This window comes from Malaya genurostris, chromosome 3 (genome assembly GCF_030247185.1).
Source record: "Malaya genurostris strain Urasoe2022 chromosome 3, Malgen_1.1, whole genome shotgun sequence".
NCBI lineage: Eukaryota > Metazoa > Arthropoda > Insecta > Diptera > Culicidae > Malaya > Malaya genurostris.
The window spans coordinates 106,635,239-106,660,723 of NC_080572.1; the positions used below are offsets into that span (position 1 = coordinate 106,635,239).

General features: G+C 37.4%; 1 protein-coding gene across 4 annotated transcripts in view; it reads right to left on the reverse strand.

The window, feature by feature from the left end:
• Positions 1–25,485, reverse strand: part of LOC131435352 (heterogeneous nuclear ribonucleoprotein L) — a 655,533-nt gene that overhangs the window by 86,054 nt on the left and 543,994 nt on the right. For 2 of the 4 annotated variants that reach the window (XM_058603156.1, XM_058603158.1), the window contains one exon: positions 4,649–4,666. The exons of the other annotated variants lie outside the window; for them this stretch is intronic. In XM_058603156.1, coding sequence (XP_058459139.1) covers positions 4,649–4,666 — 18 coding nt within the window. The remainder of the gene's footprint in view (positions 1–4,648; positions 4,667–25,485) is intronic. 4 annotated transcript variants of the gene reach the window in all.

A 25,485-nucleotide genomic window follows, 5' to 3' on the forward strand; every position in this document is an offset into this window, starting at 1 on the left:
GGATCCAAACATGAATTACAAATAGGAACAGCTTCGAGTTCAGTTTAGAGTATTTTGGACGTTTCTACGTTGAAAGACAGTTTGAAATTTTCAACACTCATTATTATGTAATTCCGGAGCCGTAAGTCGGGTTCGAATAAAATTAAGTAACAACTTATAGATGAATTCAATCTAAGTTTGTGAAAAGCGTTTAAGCAATCTATGAGAGAACGAAGAGGGTTCCAGCTTGATTTTTTTATTTTCTGGTAATTCCGTAGTCGAAAACTGGGGACCGGTATAATCCAGCTTGGCTCGAATAATTCTGAGCAAAATTTAGAAAATGTTTAAAAGTTTTTGCATTGACGCTTTAGATGGTGGTTTGAAATTAAAAAAAAATTGGATCTCATTTCGAGAACTTTGATTCACCCATCATTAAGAAAACTGAGTGACATTATTTTCAATATTTAACACGCTTCACTCTGTGATTCCTACATCGGGAAGATATTTAATAGCAGCCTATGGGATCATAAGACCTTTCTGTTTAAACTAAGTTTGTGGCAAATGGTTTTTCCATCTACGAGAAAATTATTTTGTTCGTGTAATGGTTGCATTATGTCAGTAGTAGATGTGCAAGCGTTGCGAAGATGGAGTCGGAAGAATAGCAGTGATGTAAAATTATTTTGCGCGTGTATCTAAAAAATCTGGATCACTCACAAAGTACAATCTGAGGTATGTCGAGTTTCAAATTGATGTCAGGAACGTATTATTGTTTATTGGAGGAAAAACAAAAATGGAACTTCGTCTAGAGAAACGGATCACAAGAGGGTTGTTCAAGCTTTCAAGACAGTTGTGTTAGAGATGTGGTGAAAAAACTGTAGTTGAATAAAACTTTCGTGCAATACGCGAAGAATTATTAGCGTCAATACGATCATAGCACCAGTCATGCAATGGTTCCATACGCTATAAATCGGCAGCGAAGTCTGTTGAAACTGGAAGTCAAACTTCACAGAAGGAATGTTATACCAAGGCTTTGCTTTGCTTTTTGCAAGATGCGAAAAAACGTGAAGGATTACACACTTACAAAGTTCATAAGTCGCTGAATCGCAATGAAATTAAGGTACGCGGAAGCTCTAACCCCAGCTGTTGATAAAACCGCATTGTCTTATCATGAATGACGAGACATACGTGAAAAAAAATTTCCGACAGCTCCCGAGACTCCTTTTTTTCACTGTTCATCATAAATTTGATGTCCCAGAAGATGTTGGAAAGCAGAAGTGCTCAAAGTTTGCCAAAAATATGTGATATGGCCAGCAATTCGCTCGCGTGGAAAGTTGTGACAACCGGGACTATGAAAGAAAAGGAATTGAACTCCTGTTTTGGGACACTGTACCTTCCTTCCGAAAGTGCCGCTTCACAAATGCCCAATACCTTTCAATTGACCGAAGATCCGGGCAGTTTGGTGGGTTGATGTCCTTTTCCACGAATTGTACATTATTTTTTGACAACCACTGTAGAACGGAGTTGACGTAGTGGGCTGAAACCAAAACCGGCCAGACAAGAGAAGGAGCATTATGCTTTCTGTACAGTGGCGGCATTCTCTTCTTCAAACATTCTTCCTCGTACACCTTGGCGTTAACTGTGCCCTTCGTGAAGAAAATCGACGACCGCAAACTACAGGTACAAATTGCTTGTCAGACCAACACCTTCTGCCCAAACTTTTCCATCGCCACCGTGGTGTCAGCGTCGTCCAGGTCCTAGTACATCGATTTCGTATAATATTGCGGTCCGGGCAGCGCTCGAGAGTCTTCCTTGGCGTAGGTTTCGTCGTCGATCAGGATGCATCCGTCTTTATTCTGTAGAATCCTTGGCTTGGCCAAATCCCGCGTCGACGCCGATGGGTTTTTCCTGATGTACTCAACCACTTTTAAGACCCGGCCGGGCTGGCTGGGACCCGTGTTCCTACCGGATCGGGGCAAATCCTTCATGGAAAGGGTCTTACCGAACTTCTCGATAATATTTTTGACACTGGTGTGGTGCACTTTCACCCGTTTTGCAATTTCGTTGTACGTGACACCACTTTCTGAGCACCAAGTGTGCAGAATTTTCTTTCGCCTTTCCGGATCAATTCGACTAATCATTAAAACGATAAACCGTACCGAAACCAATCGATTACGCAGTTTTTTAAGTTAATGATTAGTAAAATCGATTTCATGTGTTCAGAAGGGCTATTTACCCCTTGTTCACATTTTGTACTGGATTGTATTCAAGTTTAACTATATAACATAAAACTGAAGTACATGCAGAAGACCGGATAGAATGTTTCTGATGTGAAAAAGTCTAACAAATCGTTTGCATATAGTGTTTATGACAGCAGGAAACTCGTTGTACACGTTTATCCTATTGTTTTCTTGTTATAATACTCAATTGAAATTCAATGAACAATCCCGAATCAGATCCAATACGATCTATAATTGTTGATCCTTATTACGTAAAAAACTTCAGTAATCCACGTATATGCAAATTAAACTTAAAATCAAGTTTGAGGGAAAATTGGAGTAAAACGTACCACGATTTATGAGATCATGGAAACTATCTGGTAATTAATTTATGAGATTAGATTATATGCGTGAAATAGAACCATCTTGGCTAACCATAATTGACCCAAACACCGATCAGCAGAACTTTTTTTCTGTAAGTTTATGGAAGTTAAAGATTTTGGGGTAAAACAGAATACAGTTATTTGCGATCCTTCTGATTAACAGAAATCCATTCATAGAACTAATGAAAATGTCAGGAGTACCATGTGATTAGTCGAATTCTTTTTTTTAGAGTTTTACAGTCAGTTTCTCAAATTAAGGTAAGAAAAGAGAGGAATCCGGAGAAAAACTATGATGATATTGAATTTCGCGGCTATTTCAATTATCATTCTACAATCATTTTTGCATAAGAAAAACCTACTTCGAAAATATATACACAGATTTTTACGAAATTATTGAATAAAGTCGTGTTTTTATCCTTTTCCCTCACTGTGCAGCGTGTCGTACACGTATACTGTGTTCGGTCGGAGAACAAAAAATAGACAAACTTCGGATTATTTTATGTTGTTGAAGAGAATTCCAAAGTAATGGCAAAATACATACAAAAAATGTTAAATTCTATATTGCTAGACTAACGTTATTCTTCGTATTGTCTCACAACCGAAGTATTAACATACAAAATTTTTGACCCGGAACAAAAGCTTTAATTAATAACGCTTTATCATCTTTGCTGCATAACATTTCATCGAGAAATGTATGTTCCCCGAAGTGAAAAACAAAAAATAACTCAACAGAAAATGTGTCGTTTACAATTTTACAACCCAATCCAAATGTGAGTTTATAATTTTACAACCCAATTCCACGAAAACTCTACTACAGATTTCTTCGCAAAATGCTAAATAGAACGACTGTATCATAACTTTGGGTAAGCTGATGCGACAGTTCAACGGTAAATATGAACTTCTGAGGTCGATGAGTTAGCGATAGCAAGCCATCAAAACTGAACTACATAAAATATGTGTATGAAAATCTGCCACTGGCACGATGTTTCTGACGTGGGCGGTGCGCGGTAGTCTTGATACAGAAAAAAATTGTTTGACCTTTATTTGCCCCAAGCCATATCGGCTGCGGATCGGTGTTTCATGTCGAGAGCTATATAATTTTTATCGCAAAACGATCGCTTCGTGCGCTGAAACGGGACACTTTATAATAGGATTCGTATGATTTGGCATGTCGACCGTCCGGTGGCACCGAGATGGATTCGTTCCCGACGGGCGATGAAGATAATCTTTCGTGGGATTTATGAAACTGTTTCTATTATTTGCCTCACTTCGAAATTGCTGGGGGGATCGATGAATTTCGGTGACAGTTTTGCATTTTTGTTCGATTAAAATTGTTATGTTAATAGTTTCGAATGGTATTATATTTCTGGTTCACAATGTTTACTAGATTTTAAAATTTTCTTCATTTTTGATACCATTTTGCTAAATTCGTCGATGAAATAGTGTTGTGTCTTGTCTAATGAGATTAAGAGGCTTGTTTTAAGTCTCATCTTCGACTCAATAGTGCATTAGCAGTTTGTAAGAAAGTGCAACGACCTTAACGAAGTACTAAACAAAATCTAGTGAAAACAGATTCAGGTCCCAATCTATGGACGGCCAGAAAGTTGTCACTTATTTACGTTCAGCATACCAGTAAGGATGCTGCACTTCGATGCAAAAATTATTAACTTGAAGTGGACTTAGAGGTGCAAAAATTATTAATTTCAAGTGGACTTAGAGGTTTACGCTGAATCGCGAGGTGGAATTAGCAGATCAACATAAGCTGCTTATGCACAGATGAGTCGAAGACGAAATGTGAAAATAAGAAACTCAGTCATGTTCACTTGGCACAAATCGATACCTTTTTTATATCATTTATTTATACCCGGCTTTAACCTTGCGGTCATTCACCGGGTTAAATCGATACCTTATGTGGTACCGAATTTCCTAAATGAGATGAATATAATTACAATTGCCCTACATTGTATAGTATAAGTGCTCTCACAGTGGGCTAGTCTAAGCTGTCAGTTGAAGGAAAATGAACTGAAGACATCTACAGAATAAGGTTACCAATTGAATTCTGAAACTTACCTAATGTTTGACGATCATCTGAAAAGATCAAAATTACGGTAAGTTATTTTAGTTCACATCAAATACTTATCTGTAATATGTAAGAGAAAAAAAAAATTCATATAAAATAGATGTGTACGAATGCACACAAGATTGGATCTGGTGTTGTTCCAGGATAGGGAAGCCTATCGTCATTTATAACAACCCACGTAAAACAACGTAGATTTGGTTCGGTAGTTATTAATTTATTTTAAAGTTCCCAAAACATCGATATGAATTCTAACAAGCAATGAAACAAACAATTCTATTCTCTCACATCATAGAAGGAAACAAAATTATATCGTTTTTAATTTTGACTTTCAGCAATCAACCAAAATATGGTCAACAAACAAGCCGTCTTCTTGATAACGCTTGTGTGCAGAACAAAATGAAGAATCTCGAAACATCAAGCGCCAAGATTTACAGCAGGCAACTTGGCAGAAATAGTCCGAGCGAATAACGAAATAAAAGTCTAATTTACTAGCTGTTTACAAAACTTTTGCCTCGAAAACCACTTCCACCACCATCACCCGAACCGACACACTTTATCCTAGGATCGGGAAGACAACGAAGAGGATATCTCATTCCCGCAAATTAAATTTCATCCGAGTGCAACCAACTGTTTGCCCAACCCATCCACAGAGCGAGATGGTCGCACTAGCAGCTAACTGCCATCCCTGCAGCAAATTATCCTACACGGAACGACCGAAATTAGCTCTGCGCCTAATTCGTATTACTGTTTTTGAATTAGTTGATCTTAACAACAAAATTTCCAAAATAACTATAAAATTAGTTAAAATTTAGAGTTTACTGTGCTGAAAAAAAACTCTTATTTTTAGAGAATGTGTTTAGTTGGCGAATATTCTGGACACAAACCAGCAATATTTCAATCCAACACGAACTTCTCATTGACAACTAATTTCGTTATTAAAATCAGAAACTTTGATTCTATTTATCTATCACCGTCATTACTGAAGGACAGCAGTGTCAAAGCAAAACAATCCATTAAAAAGCTAAAAGGGACAGTCTTGTTGAAACTGCTCGCAAATTGTTTAGATGTTTTTCGCATGTGTTACGATATATCCCTATATAAATTTCTAAACCGATATGTAAAAATGACGTAAACTGTTAGTAGAAAGTGTATTTTTTCAGAATTTGTGCGCAGTTGAAGCGATTGTGGGTAATAATGTTTTTACGCGAAACAGTGAAGTGAGTTTCGAATGTTGCACTCTAATTGTATATGTCAAATGATGTTTTTTGTATCTTCCAACCTTCCGGGCTACGCCGTCCGATGTATTACTTGTATTCGGTTTTTGTTTTCCGAGTGCTCAAAGTTTTCAGCGAGAGAGTCGATTTCGCGAAGTCGAATGAAGAAAGCAGCGATTTAGAAGTAAAATTTTTCAAAAAGAAGTTTATGTTTCGCTTATGTCTTTTTCTCCAATACAACATCGTATTTATACCTGCAAATATAGAAAAGATAACCGCGACTGAAATTTTTTTCGGTGGTAGTGTGCCATCTAGTGGCTAGTAGTCATTACAGTGTTAACGAGCGCCATATAGCTGCTAATTGCAGAAACCAATTCAACCATTTATGTTGGTTGAAAACAACGTTTTATTTCTCTAATTCAACTAAAAAATTAGTTGAATGGATATGAAGCGTGCCTTAGCTAAGAAATGACAGCACGTTTAATTGGTGAATTCAACTAAAAAAAATAGCCATTTCAACAAATATTTTATTATTATTAAGAGAATTAGAATTAAGAAATCTAAATTAGCAAAAGTAAGATTTTTTTAGTTGTCTCAAAAAATAACTAACTAAAATCAGAAAATCAACTAATTTTTTCGCCAAAATGCTTATTTCGGTCTTTCCGTGTACAGATGAATATTTGCTCGATGGTAGGGAAAAATGTTCGATGCGTACTGGCTACCCGACATGGCCGAGAATTCGTACCGAAAGGCGGAGTTTTTCCGCCACTTCTGATGCCAAAAATTAACGGAACGGACAAATGTGGAATAAAGCACCAGCGCTATCACTTACGGGGACCCACTAGAAGTGGTTCGAATGCAAAATATGTATAACATTCACGAAAAAAAAACTTGAAAATAAAATTGATTTAATGTTGATAAATTACTAGTTTTAATCTTGCACTATTATTCAGGAAGCACCACCCTGAAACAGAAAACAGGAAATAAGGACGCAAAGTTGTTTTTGATTAATTTGGAGTTTGTTTGACAGTACCATTGAAGTGGTATTATTAAAATTAAATAATTAAACTTTTCACTGTTCTGTTCTTAATCCGCTGGAAAATGGACTTTTAAATGGACATCACACCCTGCTGATGATATTTTTCAGAACAGGGATTAGATTGAGTCAATGCGGATGCGGATCACTAAAAAGGGGAAGCAAATCGCAAATATTTCATCACTCTGATGCGGGCAGTATTTGACTCGGTTTAAGATATTTTTCTTCAACCCATAGCAACCGCATGGCGGATGACTTTCTCTCTTGCACATGGGCGGGTAATTCGCACCCAAGCCAAATCACCTCCCCCTAGGGGAGAATTTTTATCCAACCGACTAATTTGTGGTGACGTTTTCTGAACACCAGACACCCATCAGCGGTACAATGAAATCCTGCAGCTGTTGGGAAACACAAACGCGTAAAAGTGATCATCGTCGTTGCGATTAAATTCCGGCCGTTACACGTTTTGACATTTGATGGACGTGACTTTGAGTCCTGCTGCTCCTGCTGCAGGTGCGAGACCGGCAACGCCATTCACCGACCGATGGAGAAAAATATTGCTCACCGAACTGTGTAAACGAGCGGAACTTCGCTAAGCCTCGACCGAAAAAACTGAAACCCCGGAAGTAGCTTGAAGCAATTCCGTCTGATTTTTTTTCGGTTTCATCTTGATATGTGACACAAGATTTTGGGCTGTCTCCCAGCGGCAATACTTGAAACCATACCGCGAAGTTTTCGTGTCGATTCCAGTCAAAAAGCAGTACTTTCTGAAGTTTTCCGGTATTAGCATGAAAAATCCATCACAGGATCAGGGCAAGATGATTGCACCGCCACCATCATGCCAAAGGGAACTGTGATTTCGTCCCCGTGAGCGTGATCTGTTTTACGACGCATCGATAAGCCAAGGAAGTGCATTTCCCGGACAACTTTCGTAACAACTTTTTTATTGTCTTCTTTCTGTTCGTAAAACTTCCGAAACCCAGTGAATTTTGCATCCGAGCTCAATGAATAGGGTCAAAATGGCCAAGTGTCTTTGTTTCAGTGGTCGCCACTGTTGGAAGGAAGCCGGAGGTTGGTTTCATTTGATTGGACCGGAATGGGTAGGAAAGAAAGTAACCATAATTCCGTCGATTGCATACGAAAGAGCAAACGAACCGAACCGAACCGTGTTTGGCACCTGAATAGAGCAAAAAATAAAAGCAAAAATGTTTGAAGATACTTTTCAAATAGTGGGTTTTGTTGGCGATAAAACTTCGCATTCAGTTTATGGGAAACTTGACAGTTGTTGCACCCGATAGGAAAGAACTATAGCCGAGCTTCAAAAAGAAGCATTGTAGTTTGAATCGAATTGCATTGGCATTCTTTCCTGATACCGATAAAAGCGATAAAAAACGAACCTCTCCGTAGTGAAGCAATCGTAATTTTTCAAATGTGATTTACTTTTTGTATTCAAAAGTTTCAAACAGAGTGAAAAGTAACGGTTGAAATTTTTCAAACGACGAGCTGGTACTTTTTTGTCGTTGCATTTTCCTTTTGTTGTTTGATTTTCGATTATATCGGTCTAACCGTTGCTGAGAAATCGAAGTGAGTTCCGTTTTTGAAGCTTTTCTTCACTATTACCGGTGCTTTCGGAAGCGAAAACCGAGGATTAGTAGCCCCAAAGTATATTTATATATCTACTAACTAACAAGGCCTGCCAACTAGATGAATTTATCAGTAGGTTTTATAGAAACATTTCTCATTTCGCCATCACTCACTTATCGCACTGTAATACCGGAAGTCGGATCGGGATCAACTTTTTGCGGACTTTAGACCTTTTATTTGCTTCTTAGTTTGTAAAAATCGGTTAAGAAAAATCCGAGTGAGTGCGCATAGATTTGCACATATTACCTTGTAATTCCGGAACCGTAAGTCGGATAAAGATAAAATTCATTTACAAGCTATGGAACCATAAGACCTTTTGTTTGATTATAAGTTTGTAAAAAAATGGTTCAGCCGTCTCTGAGAAAAGTGAGTCACCATTTGTTTAATTTTTTTGTGTGTATATCACCCTGTAATTCCGGAACCGAAAGTCGGATCGGGATAAAATTCAATATCAGTTCATGGGACATACGCCATTTCATTTGGATCTGAGTTTGTGAAAATCGGTTCGATTATTTGTAACATTCACACAGACATACATATACACACAGACATTTTGTAATCTCGACGAACTGAGTCGAATGGTATATGACACGTTCTAAAGTCGGTATTCACAGTGATTCCATAGACTTTCTATATGAGAAATGTAAAGATAGGAAAGAATAAATTGCAATTTATCGGTTGAGCCAATTATACAACTATATATTCGGAACCAGAAGTGCAGCCATTTGATGTTTAATCTTGATGAATGATTCAATAGTCACTTTCAAACGAGCCTGAACTTGTTGAAGAGCCGATTTCCATCTTCGATTGAATTAAGAGTTTAGAAAAAAGTGAGGTTTATCTATTATGTCACTTTGACGATATCTACGCAATCGAAAGTGTCAGCCATATGATCTGCGAACTAGATCTTCGGTCTGGAAATTTGTTGAAATCGGTTCATTTATAACCGAGAAAATTAAAAAGTGTGCTTTTCGGTTACGTTACTTGTATTATTTTATTCCCGTAAGTTAAACCATTTGAAAGAAGTAGCTTTCAAATGAACCTAAGATTGGCTTAGCCTTCGATAAAGTATAGAAGGGGAAAAAGACGCGTTTCGTCAATTACGTCAGTTATAGCGTTATATCTCTGGAACCAGGAGTGACATACATTCGATCTTCGAAACTGATTTTCAATCTAATAGTAGCTTTCCAATGAGCTTTAGTTTGATGAAATTAGTTTGGCCACCTTCGAGAAATTTGACTGTAAAGGAAAAAGTTTGAGCGGTCAGAAAAAGGGCGGTTTTATCGATTACCTACTCAATATACAAGGTGGTCTGAAAGCCGCGGAACAAAACCAAACGAATTTATTTCTGTATATTTTCAAAGTTGAACCTTTCGTCACATTTCGAAGAACTCAAAATCGAAGAAACTATTTGAGTTAGGAATTTTCTCGACTCCTAATAATTCCTTCTTTTTTCATTTAACATATTATAATTTGTTGATTATTTATTAAAATTACAATATTCTAGTTTTAAGAAAAGTGGCAAAGAAACTTCGAGTTTATAAAGTGAATCGATAAGTAGTTAGCAACATTCAAACAGTTATTACTCTGAAATGGCTTCATTTTCTGCAGCGTGTTTTGCGGTGACATGTTTGTTTACACGTCAATAACAGCTGCGCAATCGATTGGATTCAGTACGGTTTATCGTTTCAATGATGAATCGAATTGATCCGGAAACGCGAAAGAAAATTCTGCACACTTGGTGCTCAGAAAGTGGTGTCACGTACAACGAAATTGCGAAACGGGTGAAAGTGCACCACACCAGTGTCAAAAATATTATCGAGAAGTTCGGTAAGACCCTTTCCATGAAGGATTTGCCCCGGACTTAAAAGTGGTTGAGTACATCAGGAAAAACCCATCGGCGTCGACGCGGGAATTGGCCAAGCAGTTCAACACCAGAATCGGGATGATTGAACGGATCAAAGTTCGGAACTCCCTGAAAACGTACAAGAAACAGAAGGTGCCGAAAAAGTCCCTGGTACAGCAAGTACAGGCCAAAACAAGAGCGCGAAAACTGTATAACCGGATTCTACAGAATAAAGACAGATGCATCCTGATCGACGACGAAACCCACGCCAAGGAAAACTCTCGAGCGCTGCCCGGACCGCAATATTATACGAAATCGGTGTACCAGGACCTGGACGACGCTGACACCACGGTGGCGATGGAAAAGTTTGGGCAAAAGGTGTTGGTCTGGCAAGCAATTTGTACCTGTGGTTTGCGGTCGTCGATTTTCTTCACGAAGGGCACAATTAACGCCAAGGTGTACGAGAAAGAATGTTTGAAGAAGAGAATGCTGCCACTGTACAGAAAGCATAAGGCTCCTTCTCTCTTTTGGGCGGATTTAGCTTCAGCCCACTACGCCAACTCCGTTCTACAGTGGTTGTCAAAAAATAATGTACAATTCGTGGAAAAGAACATCAACCCACCGAACTGCCCGAATCTTCGGCCAATTGAAAGGTATTGGGCAATTGTGAAGCGGCACTTTCGAAGGAAAGTAAAGTGTCGCGAACATGCAGGAGTTCAAAAAAAAACTGGACAGCCACCAGGAAAGTCACAAAAGTAACTGTGCAAAATTTAATGAAGAATGTCAAGTCCAAAGTGCGAGCGTTTCACAGAAACTAGGATTTTCTTCAATATAATCAGTAAAATGCATAAAAATGTAATTTTTCTACAATATATCGAAAACTGATGTCAAAATATGTTTTTTATTTTACTTTTTTATTCAATAATCAATATTATCAACTACTTTTCGATACACTACTTTAATGCGAGATACATTCGAACAGTATAGGCTATCCGTTTACATTTCATAAACGACAAGCTAATCAAACTTGTAGAAAAGTAAAAACCCGTGTTTCAAAACTCACTGTAGAGACACAAAATATATTTGATTTAAAAAATACGTTTTTGTTTTCCCTTGCCATTTAAACTATAAACCGCGGGTGCGAATATATAGTTTTAAAAAGTTTTGTGAACCGAGAAAATCTACCTTTTTATTTTATCCATACAAACTTGTGTAGTACTCGGGCTGCTATTTCAGTGGTTGTTTTGATTTGTTAGTCATTTGCATATCTGTGTGTACAATAAACAATGATCACGATAGTCGTTGCTGTGGGAAAGTACGCGCTGTAATAAGATTTTTGTTGTTTAAAAATATCTTTAACTGCTGAATGTTACTGCTGCTTATGTTACTATATCGTAACTTGGATAAAGTTACGAACCAAAGTTTATGGCGAAGAGTGAAGTGGTCCAGTGTGCAAACCAATATTTTTTCTCTATGGAACCGAATCCGGCGATCTGATCGTCGTTTTATTTTGTTTCGATTATAGAGGTTTTTATCTTAAGGTCATTCGCCTCTTCGGGCCAGAAAAACTTTCTGACCCTATGTGCGGGGTTGGGAATCGAACCCAGGCGGGCTGCGTGAAAGGCATCAACTTACCCATCACACTATACCTGTCCCCATGATCGTCGGTTGAAGTTAAGTGCCTTAGGAGATTAATTCCTAGCATTGTATTTCTGGCAGTTATCAAAATTTTATAACAATTTATAAAATATGTTTGTCTTATACCTGCATAAGTTTTTAGCTCTAAATTTCGGAACAATAGCTAAACAAGCTATTATATCAGATTAAAGCATTATTTTTCTATTTCAATAGTAAAACAAAGCCTATATAAGCAATGATAGAAAAATGACCTATTACTATGATATTAGTTTGCTATCGCTTTTAATTTGGGAAGCGTTAAAAACTTATCCAACTCATAGACCTTATATCATTATATTAAAATTGTGTATGGCAATTTTCGAATGTACCCCATATAAAAAGCACAAAAACTGAAATTTTTACTGAACTCGGTATTTTTTAACCGAATTTTCACCAGCTGACAATTTGGTAATTGAACTGTTTACAGAGCATTCGATAATGTTAATTTTATCCACATTTTTAGTGTTTTAGCACATACCACACTGTAATTTAAGAATCGAAAGACGGATTCCGATAAATTTCAGGAACTTTGTGCGGGGCCACAAGAATTTCTGAAAAAAAACTACTAACTAATTTACTAACTAACAAATACAAAGAGCCAATCGATTCAATCGAAGATTACATCAATTTCTGTGGGAATATGCTTACAATATTATGTGACATTACATCTAATAATTCTTTATTTATGAGTATGTGTAGCTCATTTGTAGTTAACCTAAAAAGACTCTTCAAAATCATTTCAGAATTTTATTGCGAATCCTTTGAAGCGTTTTCTTCTTGCACGGAGAACCCGTAGATCACAAAATTACAATATTGCAATTGTTGTTTCACGCCCTGGTTGTTTCAACTAAAATGTTGTTGATTTAACTAACATATCTGTTGATTTTGTCATAACCATTCAGGTAACCGAAATTGTTGTATTCAAATGCTGTCACTTGGCGGAGAACGAAGACAGCAAAACGCAGAACAAAAACCCTCTCCATTTCACTAGATGCGTTTCATATTGAAAATTTTCAATGGTAAATTAACGTCATTTATGTTAGTTACGTAGTGGTCGTTTTATGTAAGTGAAAGTATGCAGAAGAATATAACACTTAATTGTAAAACAAGTTATCCACGTGTCAAATAGATATTCCTACAGTATAAATGTTTTAATTTCATCTGAGAGTAATGTATTCTAGGACAGTTCATGTCAATGTTATTAAAACCGCTTAACGCTTATAAATTTGCTGCTAAAGTGCAGTGGTACTATTTGTATTTTCTTGAAAGTGTATCTGTAGCATTAAGTTTACCAGCGAGCCATTCTGCAAGTGAAGGAAAAATTTCCTAATTCCCTGTGACCATTTTTCTGGTGAGTTCCCTTTTGAGAATTGTAATATTTTGGTTCATTTCTATATCCATTGTGAGTTTAGTGATAAAGATATAAGCAGTTAATTAGGTAAAATTTCGTTGTTCAAGTAGTGAACGATTAGCTGCCACCCGAAGAGGCTAACAGTAAAAATATTTATTGCAATTGGCGTCTTAAGTTCAAATAACTGAATAATTGGTTGAAACAACTGAGACATTTTTTTGCTTTCATGCATAAAAGTAACTTTGCTGGGATTGTGTCTTTGCTCAATTGCACGAGTGACATCTAATACCACTGACAGACTTGTGATTTCCGTACAATGATTTCTGTACAACGCTGTACGCGTACAACGATGATGTGACAGACATGTTTTGCGCACAGAAAGAATATACAGTGAAACGAAACAACTCAAAACTTTGCTTAATTTCCCAGCTCCGATGATCGATAATATAGAAACCAAAAATTTTTGTGGTTTGAAGATTATTACTAGCAACTAATTTATGACAGATATAATCTCGTCTCTTTGTCTTAGCTATTAAACTATTTGTGTTTGAGTGTTTATTGGATGACAGTATCACTCATATCAAATTTTATGATTTTAAGGTACATTTATGACACGTTTGTTCTGGGATACAGGATTTTTTCCTTCATTGTTTAAATGTTAGAGAAAATTAGATGTTCATAATTTTGATGTTCTACCGTAAAATTCACTGATAAAAAATAAAAACAAATATAAATATAGAATGGAGGAAATATGAAAGGCTTTTAGAACTAATTTTCGGAACATGAGCACTATTTTTTTTGCAACGACGCTGATTTCTACCAAAATGGTGATGAATCACTAAATTTTGTTTGTAAATCTTACCGACTTTTGCTAAATCCGCATAAATTTCACGGTGTTCAGTCATAATTCCTTTTTTCACCCGCATATTCACGTTAAAAATAAGAGCGCATAAACTAATAAGATTGAGTCTCAAAATAGTAAATAAATTATATTATAAAGATATTATTAGTATGTAACCATCAGAAACGGCATGGCACACACATATTTCAGAAAAATCCGGTCAACGTAACAGTTTATTCATCACGAAATTTTCATAAAAAAGATTATGTTCATCATAAAACTGAATTTAAAACCTTCTTGAATTTTAAATCATTCCGAAATAGATTTGACATAGGTTTGATGCTATTATATAATAGCAAAGTGCATCAGAAATCTTATGAAAAACGGTCTACTACACTGGAATATAATCTGATAATGGTTTTATTAGGGTTTTGAGAAGTTTAAAATTGTTATGCTATATTTATGAAGTAACACTGAAAACTATTACAAGTATTTCTTAAATTGAATATGTAACTTGGTACGTGTTCTGCTTCAATTTACTCACACTGAAAGACATGATTCGCTGTTTTCTCTCCATCGAACGGCATTCAACCCGATGACACAAGACGAAGTAATAAGAAGATTTAGAGTTTCCAGAAGTGAATATAGAGGACCAATGTTATAAATGGAATTTCGATAGGTCATCAATAAACAGGTTTATTACACAATTGGTTTATTCATGTATTGGATATTTATCGTACAAAATGTGGATTCAAAAATGAATCATTATGTTTCTAAATCCATTTCAACAATAATCTTACTTGTTATTGAATAGAAAACAATTACTCAATAGTTCTGATTTTTTGTACAAATATGAATAAATTGTTTTCCTTATTTGTATTTCAAAACTTCACCAAATTAATGAATATTTCTTGGTTTGACTGCTTTTTGAAAATATGATACAAAGTATATAAGTTTTATGCTGCTTGTTAGCATTTTACCGAGATTTTTTTCAAAATATGACGATGGTTGTTTATTATTTGATGCTTAGAAGAAGGAAATATTGTTTCATGAGTTCACCATCGCTCGCCAATGGCGCTGATAGCAGTAAACAGTGATGTAATTTTGCGCAGTACAACGATGAATGACCGTAGTACGGAAATCACCGTTGTATCATGATGCTCACGTGATACCAACGTGATTAAGGGTGACAGACATGTGATTTCATGGTGTACAGTGATTCCGAAATCACGTGTCTGTCATAAGCATAATTGAAACGTTTCATTGTTCGCTCAGGGTGTTTGGCATTGCTCAACTGAAACGTTTCATTACTTGTTTGCGGTGCGTGTCTTTGTTGGATTTATGGATCTAATATTTTAGTTGTTTTGCGATCGCTGACTTTTCCGTGTGGGTGAACAACAACTTGACCAAATTGATATTGCATAAAGCATAGTTCTCAAGACAGAGCTTAGAATTTCTACCGGTCCTCGGTTTAAGTAGCGGTTTTCACAGTGATTGTATAGCGTCCCTTAATGAGAACGACAAACAGCACTCATCACAAATTTCGCCCTATGGCAAGTTATCGGCTGTTATCAATCAAAGTTAAGTGTTGCGACAGATTTTAATCGAATTAAATATAAACATTAAATATTAAAAGATGCTACTCTGATATAGCATAACATTTTGTTAAAAAAGGTAACCACAGCTGCATAATTAGTAAGATCAAAATACTAGTGAGATTAATGCTGTAGCGACAAATCCCAGCGCGGTTCTGCGCTGGTTTGGTTTTGGTTTTGAAATCATCTGCTTTACTGAATCCCTGCGGCGCATTCGGCATGTGCATAAGAAAATACGGAAATCAACTGCACGTAATGGACTGCGAGCAAGACAAACAAGACCATTTCCATTGCATCATGATTGCATCATAAACACGCGACTTATAGTAGTTAGTTCACTTAGAATGGTTCACTTGCTAGCGACACAGGGCCCCGGACGTCGCGGCTAAATGACAGATAGACCAGATATAAGAAGAGCCAGGGCAAATCACGACGCATTTCTCACGTCAACCGCCTGTCGCTTGCCCGGTGGTAGGCAGGTCATGCAAACATCTGGAACAGCAAATCTCCGACTGTGTGCAATATGCAGTTGCATAAGCATAGCAGGCATTCGATCGGTGGGAGGTTTTCTTTTCCCCCTTCTGGTCACTCCCGAGGGGGTGCGTTCCTTCCAGCCATCCAACCCGGTGGATTCGCCTGATCAAGATAGACGCTTGGTTCTCACTAGGCCATGAGTCCATTACTGTCGGAGCGAGATTTATGGGTATTTTTGCGAAACATTCCTCGAAAGAAACCCATTTTGTTGTTATACTTGATTGTTGTGCAGGCAAAGTAGCGCTCGGCGAAATTCGCTGATTTACTCCGGTGTTGCCGGACAAGCAAACATTTACCGAATTGTTAGTTCTCTTGAGTTAGTGAGAACCTGTTTCTGTTTCTGAATCCTCGTATTAACATATTATATTTAAGGACTCAAGACACTCTCTGAAGTAGTTTAAAAAAAGATGTTCTGTAGTTTTATTTGATAGATTTTTGATCTGTGAACATAATCGCAAATTTTTCCTACGTTTTGTCTTCGACTTATCAGTGTGTACTTCCAACGCTTTCTTTTGTACAGGGTCCGGCACTCGAAGTGTAACCAATTAAAAAGGCCATAAATTCAGTTTGGAAAATTACTTTTACTTAATTCAAAGTACAAAATGTGTAAAAATAATACAAAATTCAGAATCAATTCACTTTTGCTCGATATGACCACCATTTGCCTTGACTTGATGACTTGAGAGAGCGAAGAAGTTGCTTCGTTTGGCCGAATGTGACTTGCAGGTATTTTGGCCCACTCGCGGACAATAACTTTTTTCAGCGCCTCGAGACTGGTGTATCTTTTAGTTCGGACTTTGCTCTCCAAAATGGTCCAAAGAGAATAATCCATTGGATTCGCATCTGGTGAATTCGAGAGCCATTGTGTGGACGTGATGAAGTTCGGAACGTTGTTTTTCAGCCATTCTTGGTTCACTCGAGCTTTGTGAGACGGTGCCGAGTCCTGCTGAAACGTCCATGGTCTGCCACCGAAATGTTTGTCTGCCCACGGCTTCAAAGCAACCTCCAGAATACTTTCCCGATAATATGTCGCATTTACCTTGACGCCAGGCTCGATGAAAACGATTGGAGAGCGCCCATCTGCGGTTACAGCGGCCCAAACCATTATCTGTTGCGGGTGCTGCCTCCTGGTGGCCAATCGATGACTCAAATTCTCGTATGAACGGTTGGTCAAGTAAACCCTATCGTTTTGAGAGTTTATGAATTGCTCAATTGGAAAAATTTTCTCGTCAGAAAATACAATGTTCGGAAATTGACCGCTTTCGGCCAAACGAAGCAACTCCTTCGCTCTCTCAAGTCATCAAGTCAAGGCAAAAGGTGGTCATATCGAGCAAAAGTGAATTGATTCTGAATTTTGTATTATTTTTACACATTTTGTACTTTGAATTAAGTAAAAGTAATTTTCCAAACTGAATTTATGGCCTTTTTAATTGGTTACACTTCGAGTGCCGGACCCTGTATATAAATTTTTATTGAAGGGTAAAAATAGATGGGTAAAACTAGTTTGGAGGTAATATTTCCATGGCGGTTTCATATTTTGTCACAACCTGTTAGGTGGTTATCGAATTACATCGACAAAAAATGTTGGTCGCGGTCGGAGAAAATCCTCACCAGTCCCACAGGTAGATCACGAAACAGTTGGAAACGAAATGACTATTTGACCATGTACCGTAAGGGTGAATCATTCAGGGAGAATACAGAAGGCTCAGAGGTGAGCTGACAGCGGTAGAAAAGCGCAGCAATGCAAACCCGTGAACTCAAGGAAGGTGGGAGAATACTTCAAACACAATCTTAATCTTTTGATTAGGAACGGACGGATCAAGAAGGTCAATTATTCCGTACGGTTCGTCTAGCAAACAGCAAAGTTGGTTATGGGACTTTATGTGTTCAGGACCTAAGAATGGCGCCTACCCGAACCGATAAACAGAATCCGATGGCCAAACAAGATAAACACAATATAGTGGCCAGGAAACTGCAGGACGAGCGGTTGGTGCAGCAGAAATGCGTCGCACTGGACGACTTAAAGAGGATCCACGCCAGGAGTTTTTCGTCGGTAAGTTCCATCTGAATGTTCCGGAGAAGTTCCGCAAGACTAAAGTCGATAAATTTGTCAAGTAGTACTATGTGTGGCAGGCGATCTGTGGGTGCGGTAAATTCAGCAAGTCGTACATAACGACCAACACCATAAACCGGCAATCAGAATGCCTTTATCAAACGTACAATAGCTTCGCTCCATAGGAACATTCTGAGCGATTGTGAACGGCAAGCTTTGAAAAACAAGAAAGATCTTCAAAGACTACAAGGATTCGAAGAAAAAGTGAATGAAAGCATATATGAAAGATGGCGCAAATGTTGCACTTTTACTCTATGAAAAGAGAGATTCCTTGAGAGTTTCAAAAACATTCGACTCAAAATGAATGTTTGGTGATCATTTTTGTCTGCGGATTTCTTTTTTCGAGTACAGTATTTATTTTGAACAGCTACATAAAAACAAACTGCTAATGCACTGATGAGTCGAAGACGAGGTGGTCAGAGATCCGATTTTATAAGATTTGTTCGCGAAAAAATTCAGACAGATTAAATTTGGAATAACAATGATTTGTTGTAAGTTCAATCCAAGATGCATTTTTGCTTTTCTCATATTCAGTCTGTTACATAAGAGCGTGGTCAAGATTACTCGCGATCGGCAAAGTGATTTTTTTTTTAACACAGAGGGCAGTAGTGTCCTTGATGCAATGCGAGAATAAATCAACTGACTATTGTTTACAATTCGATTTCAGCATTTTTTCAAAATGAGTACCGCATACACTTCGCGTTTCGAAGCAATTTTTTGTGCTCGTACCCTAAAGGTCCCAAAATGACACAAGCTGCCACGGCGAAATACATGCAAAAGTCGAAACAGTTTGTGAATAAGTGGGTGAATCGTTTTAAAATGGTGAGAAATGTCCAAATCGCGGCTCTGTCGGTGCATTGTCGGCAAAAGCCGAAAAAGTGATTTGTGACCTGTTTTTGAAGAATCTAACTTTAACTTTACGCGAAGGTGCTTCAAAATTGACCAAAAAAGGTTTGAATATATCGTACGGAACTGTTCGCAGACATTTGATCGCAAATAATTTGAAATTTCGAAGTACCTTGCCATAACCGATGTTGAGTAAAAAACATGTGCAAAAACGTCTTGAATGGGAAAAGGAGCAAAATGGTGTCGTAACCTTGGATTGGCTCTCTGAGTCGCCCGATGCCAATCTAATTGAGAACTTTTGGGCTCAAATGAAGATGAAGCTTGGGAAAACCGACCACACAATTTGAAACAGCTTGTTCGCCGAATTCTCATATTTGGAGGTCGTTTTCGTATGCCTCGAAGGTGTCAAACCATTATTAACGCTGAATGGGATTGGACCAGGTATTAATGTATTTGCATGCAAGCTTTTGATCTAATAAAACAATATTCAAAAGTATTTTCATGTTTAGTCTTTTAATTTTCTCACAACAGTGACCAAGCTCTTATGTAACAGACTGTAGAACGGATATACAATCACTGTGAAAACCGACTTTTTAACTGAGGCCCGAACGTCATATACCATTCGATTCAGCTCGACGAGCTGAGCAAATGTCTGTGTAAGTATGTGTTTGTATGTGTATGGGTGTGTGACAAATAGTGTCACTCACCTTTCTCTAAGATGAACCGATTTTTACAAACTTACATTCAAATGAAAGGTCTTATGGTCCCAAACAAAGTTTTTGAATTTCTTTTAGACCGACTCTCGGTTACGTAATTACAGGGTGATATACTCCAAAAATGTGATAATAATGTCACTCACTTTTCTCGGAGATGGCTGAGCCGATTTTCACAATCACAGGTGCAAATGAAAGGTCCTTTATTCCCATATAACATGCCTGAAGTTCATTTGGACCCGACTTCCGGTTCCGGAATTATAGCGTTATATGCATTAAAATGTGAAAATTATGTCACTCACATTTCTCGGGGATGGTTGAACCGATTTCCACAAGCTTGATTTCACATCGAATGTCTTGAGATGTCATAAGAATATCTCAATTTTAATGCGGAGGTAGAGTGCTTAATGTAAAAATGCCAATTTCAAGAAGTTACCTTTTCTTCATAAGCTACCTCTTAAAATTGGCTAGAAAAATTTCTCTTGTTTACAGATCATGATAATCTGTCACCAAATAAACCATTGATAGTCCCATAAATGATTTGCTGAATTTTATCCAATATTGGCTGCCGGTAAATTTCTTGTCCAAAATTCAAATCGCGAAAAAATTTGTAGGTCATATTAGTTTATGGTTGAATAAACCGAACTATGCCGATATCTAGTTTTCGGTTCCACAAATACCAACAATAGTAATCAAATGTGATAAAATGGAGTTCACTTCACTTTCTCACATATGATTGAATTATGCAACATAAATTTTCGAAACTCTTTTCCAGTGTTGGTGATTGCCGATAATTTGACAGAAGCTGCCCGATATTTATCTATATTGTATACAACATTTTCAATCCGGTAGAAGATGCTACAAGAACTCGTAGCTCTCAATGCATGAACCGTGAGAGAATTTTTCTACATTTCTTCTCTTCACTTCATACTCTGAGTATTTCACGGCCCTTAAAAAATTACAGTCTGGTAATGAACGGTTCTGTGTGGAATTTACCAAGAGAGAATCGCAAGTTGAAAATTAGGTTGCAATATTTCAAAACCCTTGTGTGAAGCATTCACATACATTTTCATAGACACAACTTATACAAAGGTTAAATGCGCATAGTTAGAATAGGCGGCAATAGTACAATGATTCTAGCGCAATTATCAACTACCCGTATAGAATCGGATCGCGAAACGAGAATAAGCGATTTTTTGTTGCTTCAGAGAGAATCCCCACAGCAGCGTGCTAGCCTTTGATTCTCAGACAGACCATCGAGAGAAATTCGCTCTCGCACTGGTGTCTATTCCATGTTAAATGAACCGTGCCGATATTTTGTTGCTGCGATGATATCCGTCTCTCTTTGATGGCACTGATTGAATCGTGTGAAGAGTTGCTAGTGAGCGTTCTTTGTTACGATAAAAGTCATTCTTGCTCTTTTCTAAACTTTTTTAAATTGTAGTATTTTGATGAATTTCTGCTGTAATATTTAGGAGAAAATGAATAATATCAGAAGGGTAGCATTACACCACTAGGTGGATTATAACAGGTTTTTATTCATTTGATTGTGAATAATTAGACATCCTCAAACTAATTACACTTACTCAATTAGGCTGCATGGAGAAACTACGAACTTTTGAATTTACTCCAACCATTAGGATCCGAGCAACCGATTTAGCTACTTTTGTCCAAGATTTTTGAAATTTTTCTAGTTGTAGTTTGTTGGTTATATAAACTCCGGACCACACTCTTACTCTTTCTATACAACATGGACTCTATTTACTCTATGCCATTCTAAAACATCTTTGGCGTAGTGAAAAGTAGCCGAATCAGGTCAGAATTGCGAGGGAGCGTCATGGTTGCGCGGTAATGGTAACAATCGCTTTGTTAGGCATTCTTCACGGTATATTTCCTTGTTTGCCGTTCCGACAGTGATGAAGTTTTGGCTTACCCGACCATAGTTGCACATTACCTGCCAAACCAAATATTTTTTTTTGGGAAAATTTAGACTTTCCCTTCATCTTGAAATGGTCCCCTACGTCGCAACGTTCCATGGCAGCTCAAAAAGACATTCTGACAAGCTGCCTAAAGTGTTACAGCACGTACGTTTCATCGTCAATTATCACGCAGGAGAATTTCGTCAAATATCCGCAATATAACTTGTAAGCCAGGGGTTTTAACCATCACAGTCTTGTTCACCATTACGGTTCCGTGCAGTTTTCACCTTGAACAACTTCATACTTGGCCGGTGCTTTGAAGTATGTACGAAAGAGGGAGACATTTTTATTTTTCTAACCACAATACGTACTGAAAGACCTGGTCTTTTCTGCAATATTCGTTTCACTTTTGCGTCCTTCTGGTGGTTCATGAGATCCGATTTCGTTCCATCGATAGTCATGGATCGATTGAAAGGACAAATGGCAGACATTTGTCATCGGTTTAACCCGATTTAAACAATTTGAACCGGAAATGTTACCGAATAAGTGACGTTAGTGTAAGAGAAATCTTTTGTGAATTAGTCCAATCAATCTGAAAATTATTGGATCATTCAAACTTTGTCTCAAAAATCAATCAATTTGAAAAAAAGTTCTAACGAAACAACTTTAATGGCAAAAGAAAGGCATTAAAAACTGTCCCAGAAAGTATTTAGAATTTGAAAATTAGTTAATTTAGAATATGTCGATTTTTATGGTTGCATCCTGTTATTTACACTTTTCTCTCATCACTTATGTAGCCGTTTATTTGTTTTCATCAGGTTTGAACTTTCAACAGAACAGCGTCGAAGTATTTCGCACAATTCGGATTGTTCCTGAGATATATAGCAAAATTGGATAAATTGAATGAGAAAGCCGTAAGAAGAGCATTCAGGAAGTTCGGTGAAGATTACATCTTTGAGGATAAACTGAAACGGGTCCTGCAAACCCTCGTTTGAATGAACCTTCGGGTAGAACAGGCGGTCTCAGTACGGAATGTGTCCAAAAAGATTGTTTCTTTCGAATTCAAATGTTCTTCTTCGTGTTAAAGAACATTTTATTCTTTGAACTTTTCAAGAGCAGATGCAATTAAAATGCAGTGAAAAACATGAAGTATCGATCAGACTGAACGTTCGAAAGTTATGCGATGCCATGCTTACTGGGAATTCGTACTGTATAATCATATAAGACGAAACCTAATTGAAATTCGATTACAGATTCATTCCGGGGCCACCATACTATACAGCGCGAGAAGAGCAAGTATTGAACCAGTCCGAAATATCGATTCAAGCCGAAAAATTGTTGTGGAAGCTTTGGTCTGGTAAGTTATTCGTGGCTTTCACGACCTTTCCGATGAACAGCATAATACACACTCAGGAAACTAAAAAAGCGACTTCTACCCATGACTCAAAGCCACCAAAATGCTGCTGTCTTCTGGTTGGATCTTGCGTTGTCATTACGCGGCATCAACGATAGGATAGTGTACCACAAGGCCTCAACGAATTTGTTTTATCAATAAATAATGTCCCACGAAGAACATTACCTATTTTTTCGAGTATTCCCCTCCCCACCTTACAACTGTAAATACCAAAACAGAACGATTAGTATAAAGAACCATTTTAACCCATTACAAAAAAAGATGGTACAGGTTCATTGAGCCCACAACGGAATACATATGGCTTAACAAGAGCAAACACAAACTCTTTGTCCTTACAATTGTCCTCCCATTTCCATTAGGATTGAACCGATAAACCGACGGTGGATCAGATGTTTCGAATAAAATGCTTCTGTTTAATCTTTCCATTTCATCCTTCATTTCGTCGTAGGTAAAGTTTCTCAACCGTACTTGGCAAACTCCCATCTGTTACGTCCTGATACCACTAATAGGGTTGATGTACATTAATGTAGCTACGGGGCTCTTTGCCGACACTCCCAACATCCGAATATCGTCCGGATTTTAACGAACCACTTCGTTCAGAAAAAGCAATTGCGGCCGGTAGTCATTGATATCGATTACGTGCTAACGAGCAACCGAATGTCGTGATGGTTTCCATACGATGCCATTAGGATCGTAGTTACTTTGTCGGTGTCCCGCCTCATCCATTACCTCCACTGTATGGTTATTGAAAAACTTAGTTTGGAGATGGATTTGCAAGTGATATCATTCGGAAATGCGACGTAGTTTGGCGCCATTAACGATAAAGTCGACTCATGGTGAATTCAAACTAAACTAAAAAAAAACGTGATGAAGCAAACTATGTATTTTATCAGATTACAAAACTGCATTCTGATAAAGGCAAATCAGCTCTTGTTATGCGGCATGTCTAAAGTATAAAAAAAAAACCTGTTGTAATCCACCTAGTGGTGTAATGATACCTTTTCCATATCAATTATACTATCATATATAATACTGTGGCATTCATCAAAATAATTTTCTTTGATGCTTGAAAGAATAAGCGAAATCGGTTTGTTTGACGTCTACTGATAAAAACCATCAATTGGAAAAGATTTGAGGTCGATTTAGAAAGCTTTTTACGGTTTTCGCCCTTTTCAGTGATGGTACAAAATTTTTAACACACTTTACCCTATATTTCCGAATCCGGAAGTCGGATCCGGATGAAATTCAGGAATTTCGTATGGGACCACAAGACCTTTCATTTGATCCTAAGTTTGCAGCCCATTTTTTTGCACATGTTACCCAACAACTCCGGAACCGGAAGTCGGATCCAAATAATATTCAGGAATTTTGTACGGAACCAAAAGACATACATACGTTACATACACATATACGCACATACACACACAGACATTTTGCGTACTCGACGAACTGAGTGGAATGGTATATGACACTCGGCCCAATAAATCTTCCATATGGCTGAAAAATAAACCAATCAGTTCATTCTGCTAAAAATTGCAATTCAAGAAAAGTGTCTTAGTCTCTTCGGTTTTCATTAAAACTGCTCGAGAAAAATTCCACACACTTCAGCTTACTTCCACTGACAAATTTGATTAGCAACAAACACATTCCTATATGGATTTCCTTTTGCAGAAATTTTTTTCGTAGCTTCTATAAGTAAACCCGTAAAATAGGAACCTTTAATTTAACACGCGAAAGGCAATGGAAATGGCTTGTGTTCGTAAAACTATTTATTTTTCCGGAAAACTACTTTTGTAACAGAAAATATTTAGTTTTGCTTATTTTGTTTAGCGCAATCTAACACAAATGCTTTGAAGCAGTGTTGCCAACTTTTTTTATTAGGGAATTAAAATCTACATTCATGAAATGTAAGCAATTTTCCATCAAACTAATCAAAACTGATATTTCATACAAAATGTCAGGCTTAACATTCATTTGAGAATACATTATTGTTGAAAAAGACTGTTTGAAACTCAATCCTGCAAGTCACTTTAATAAACTCGTTGCACTGCATATATCAATCTATGACATACGTACTGAATAAA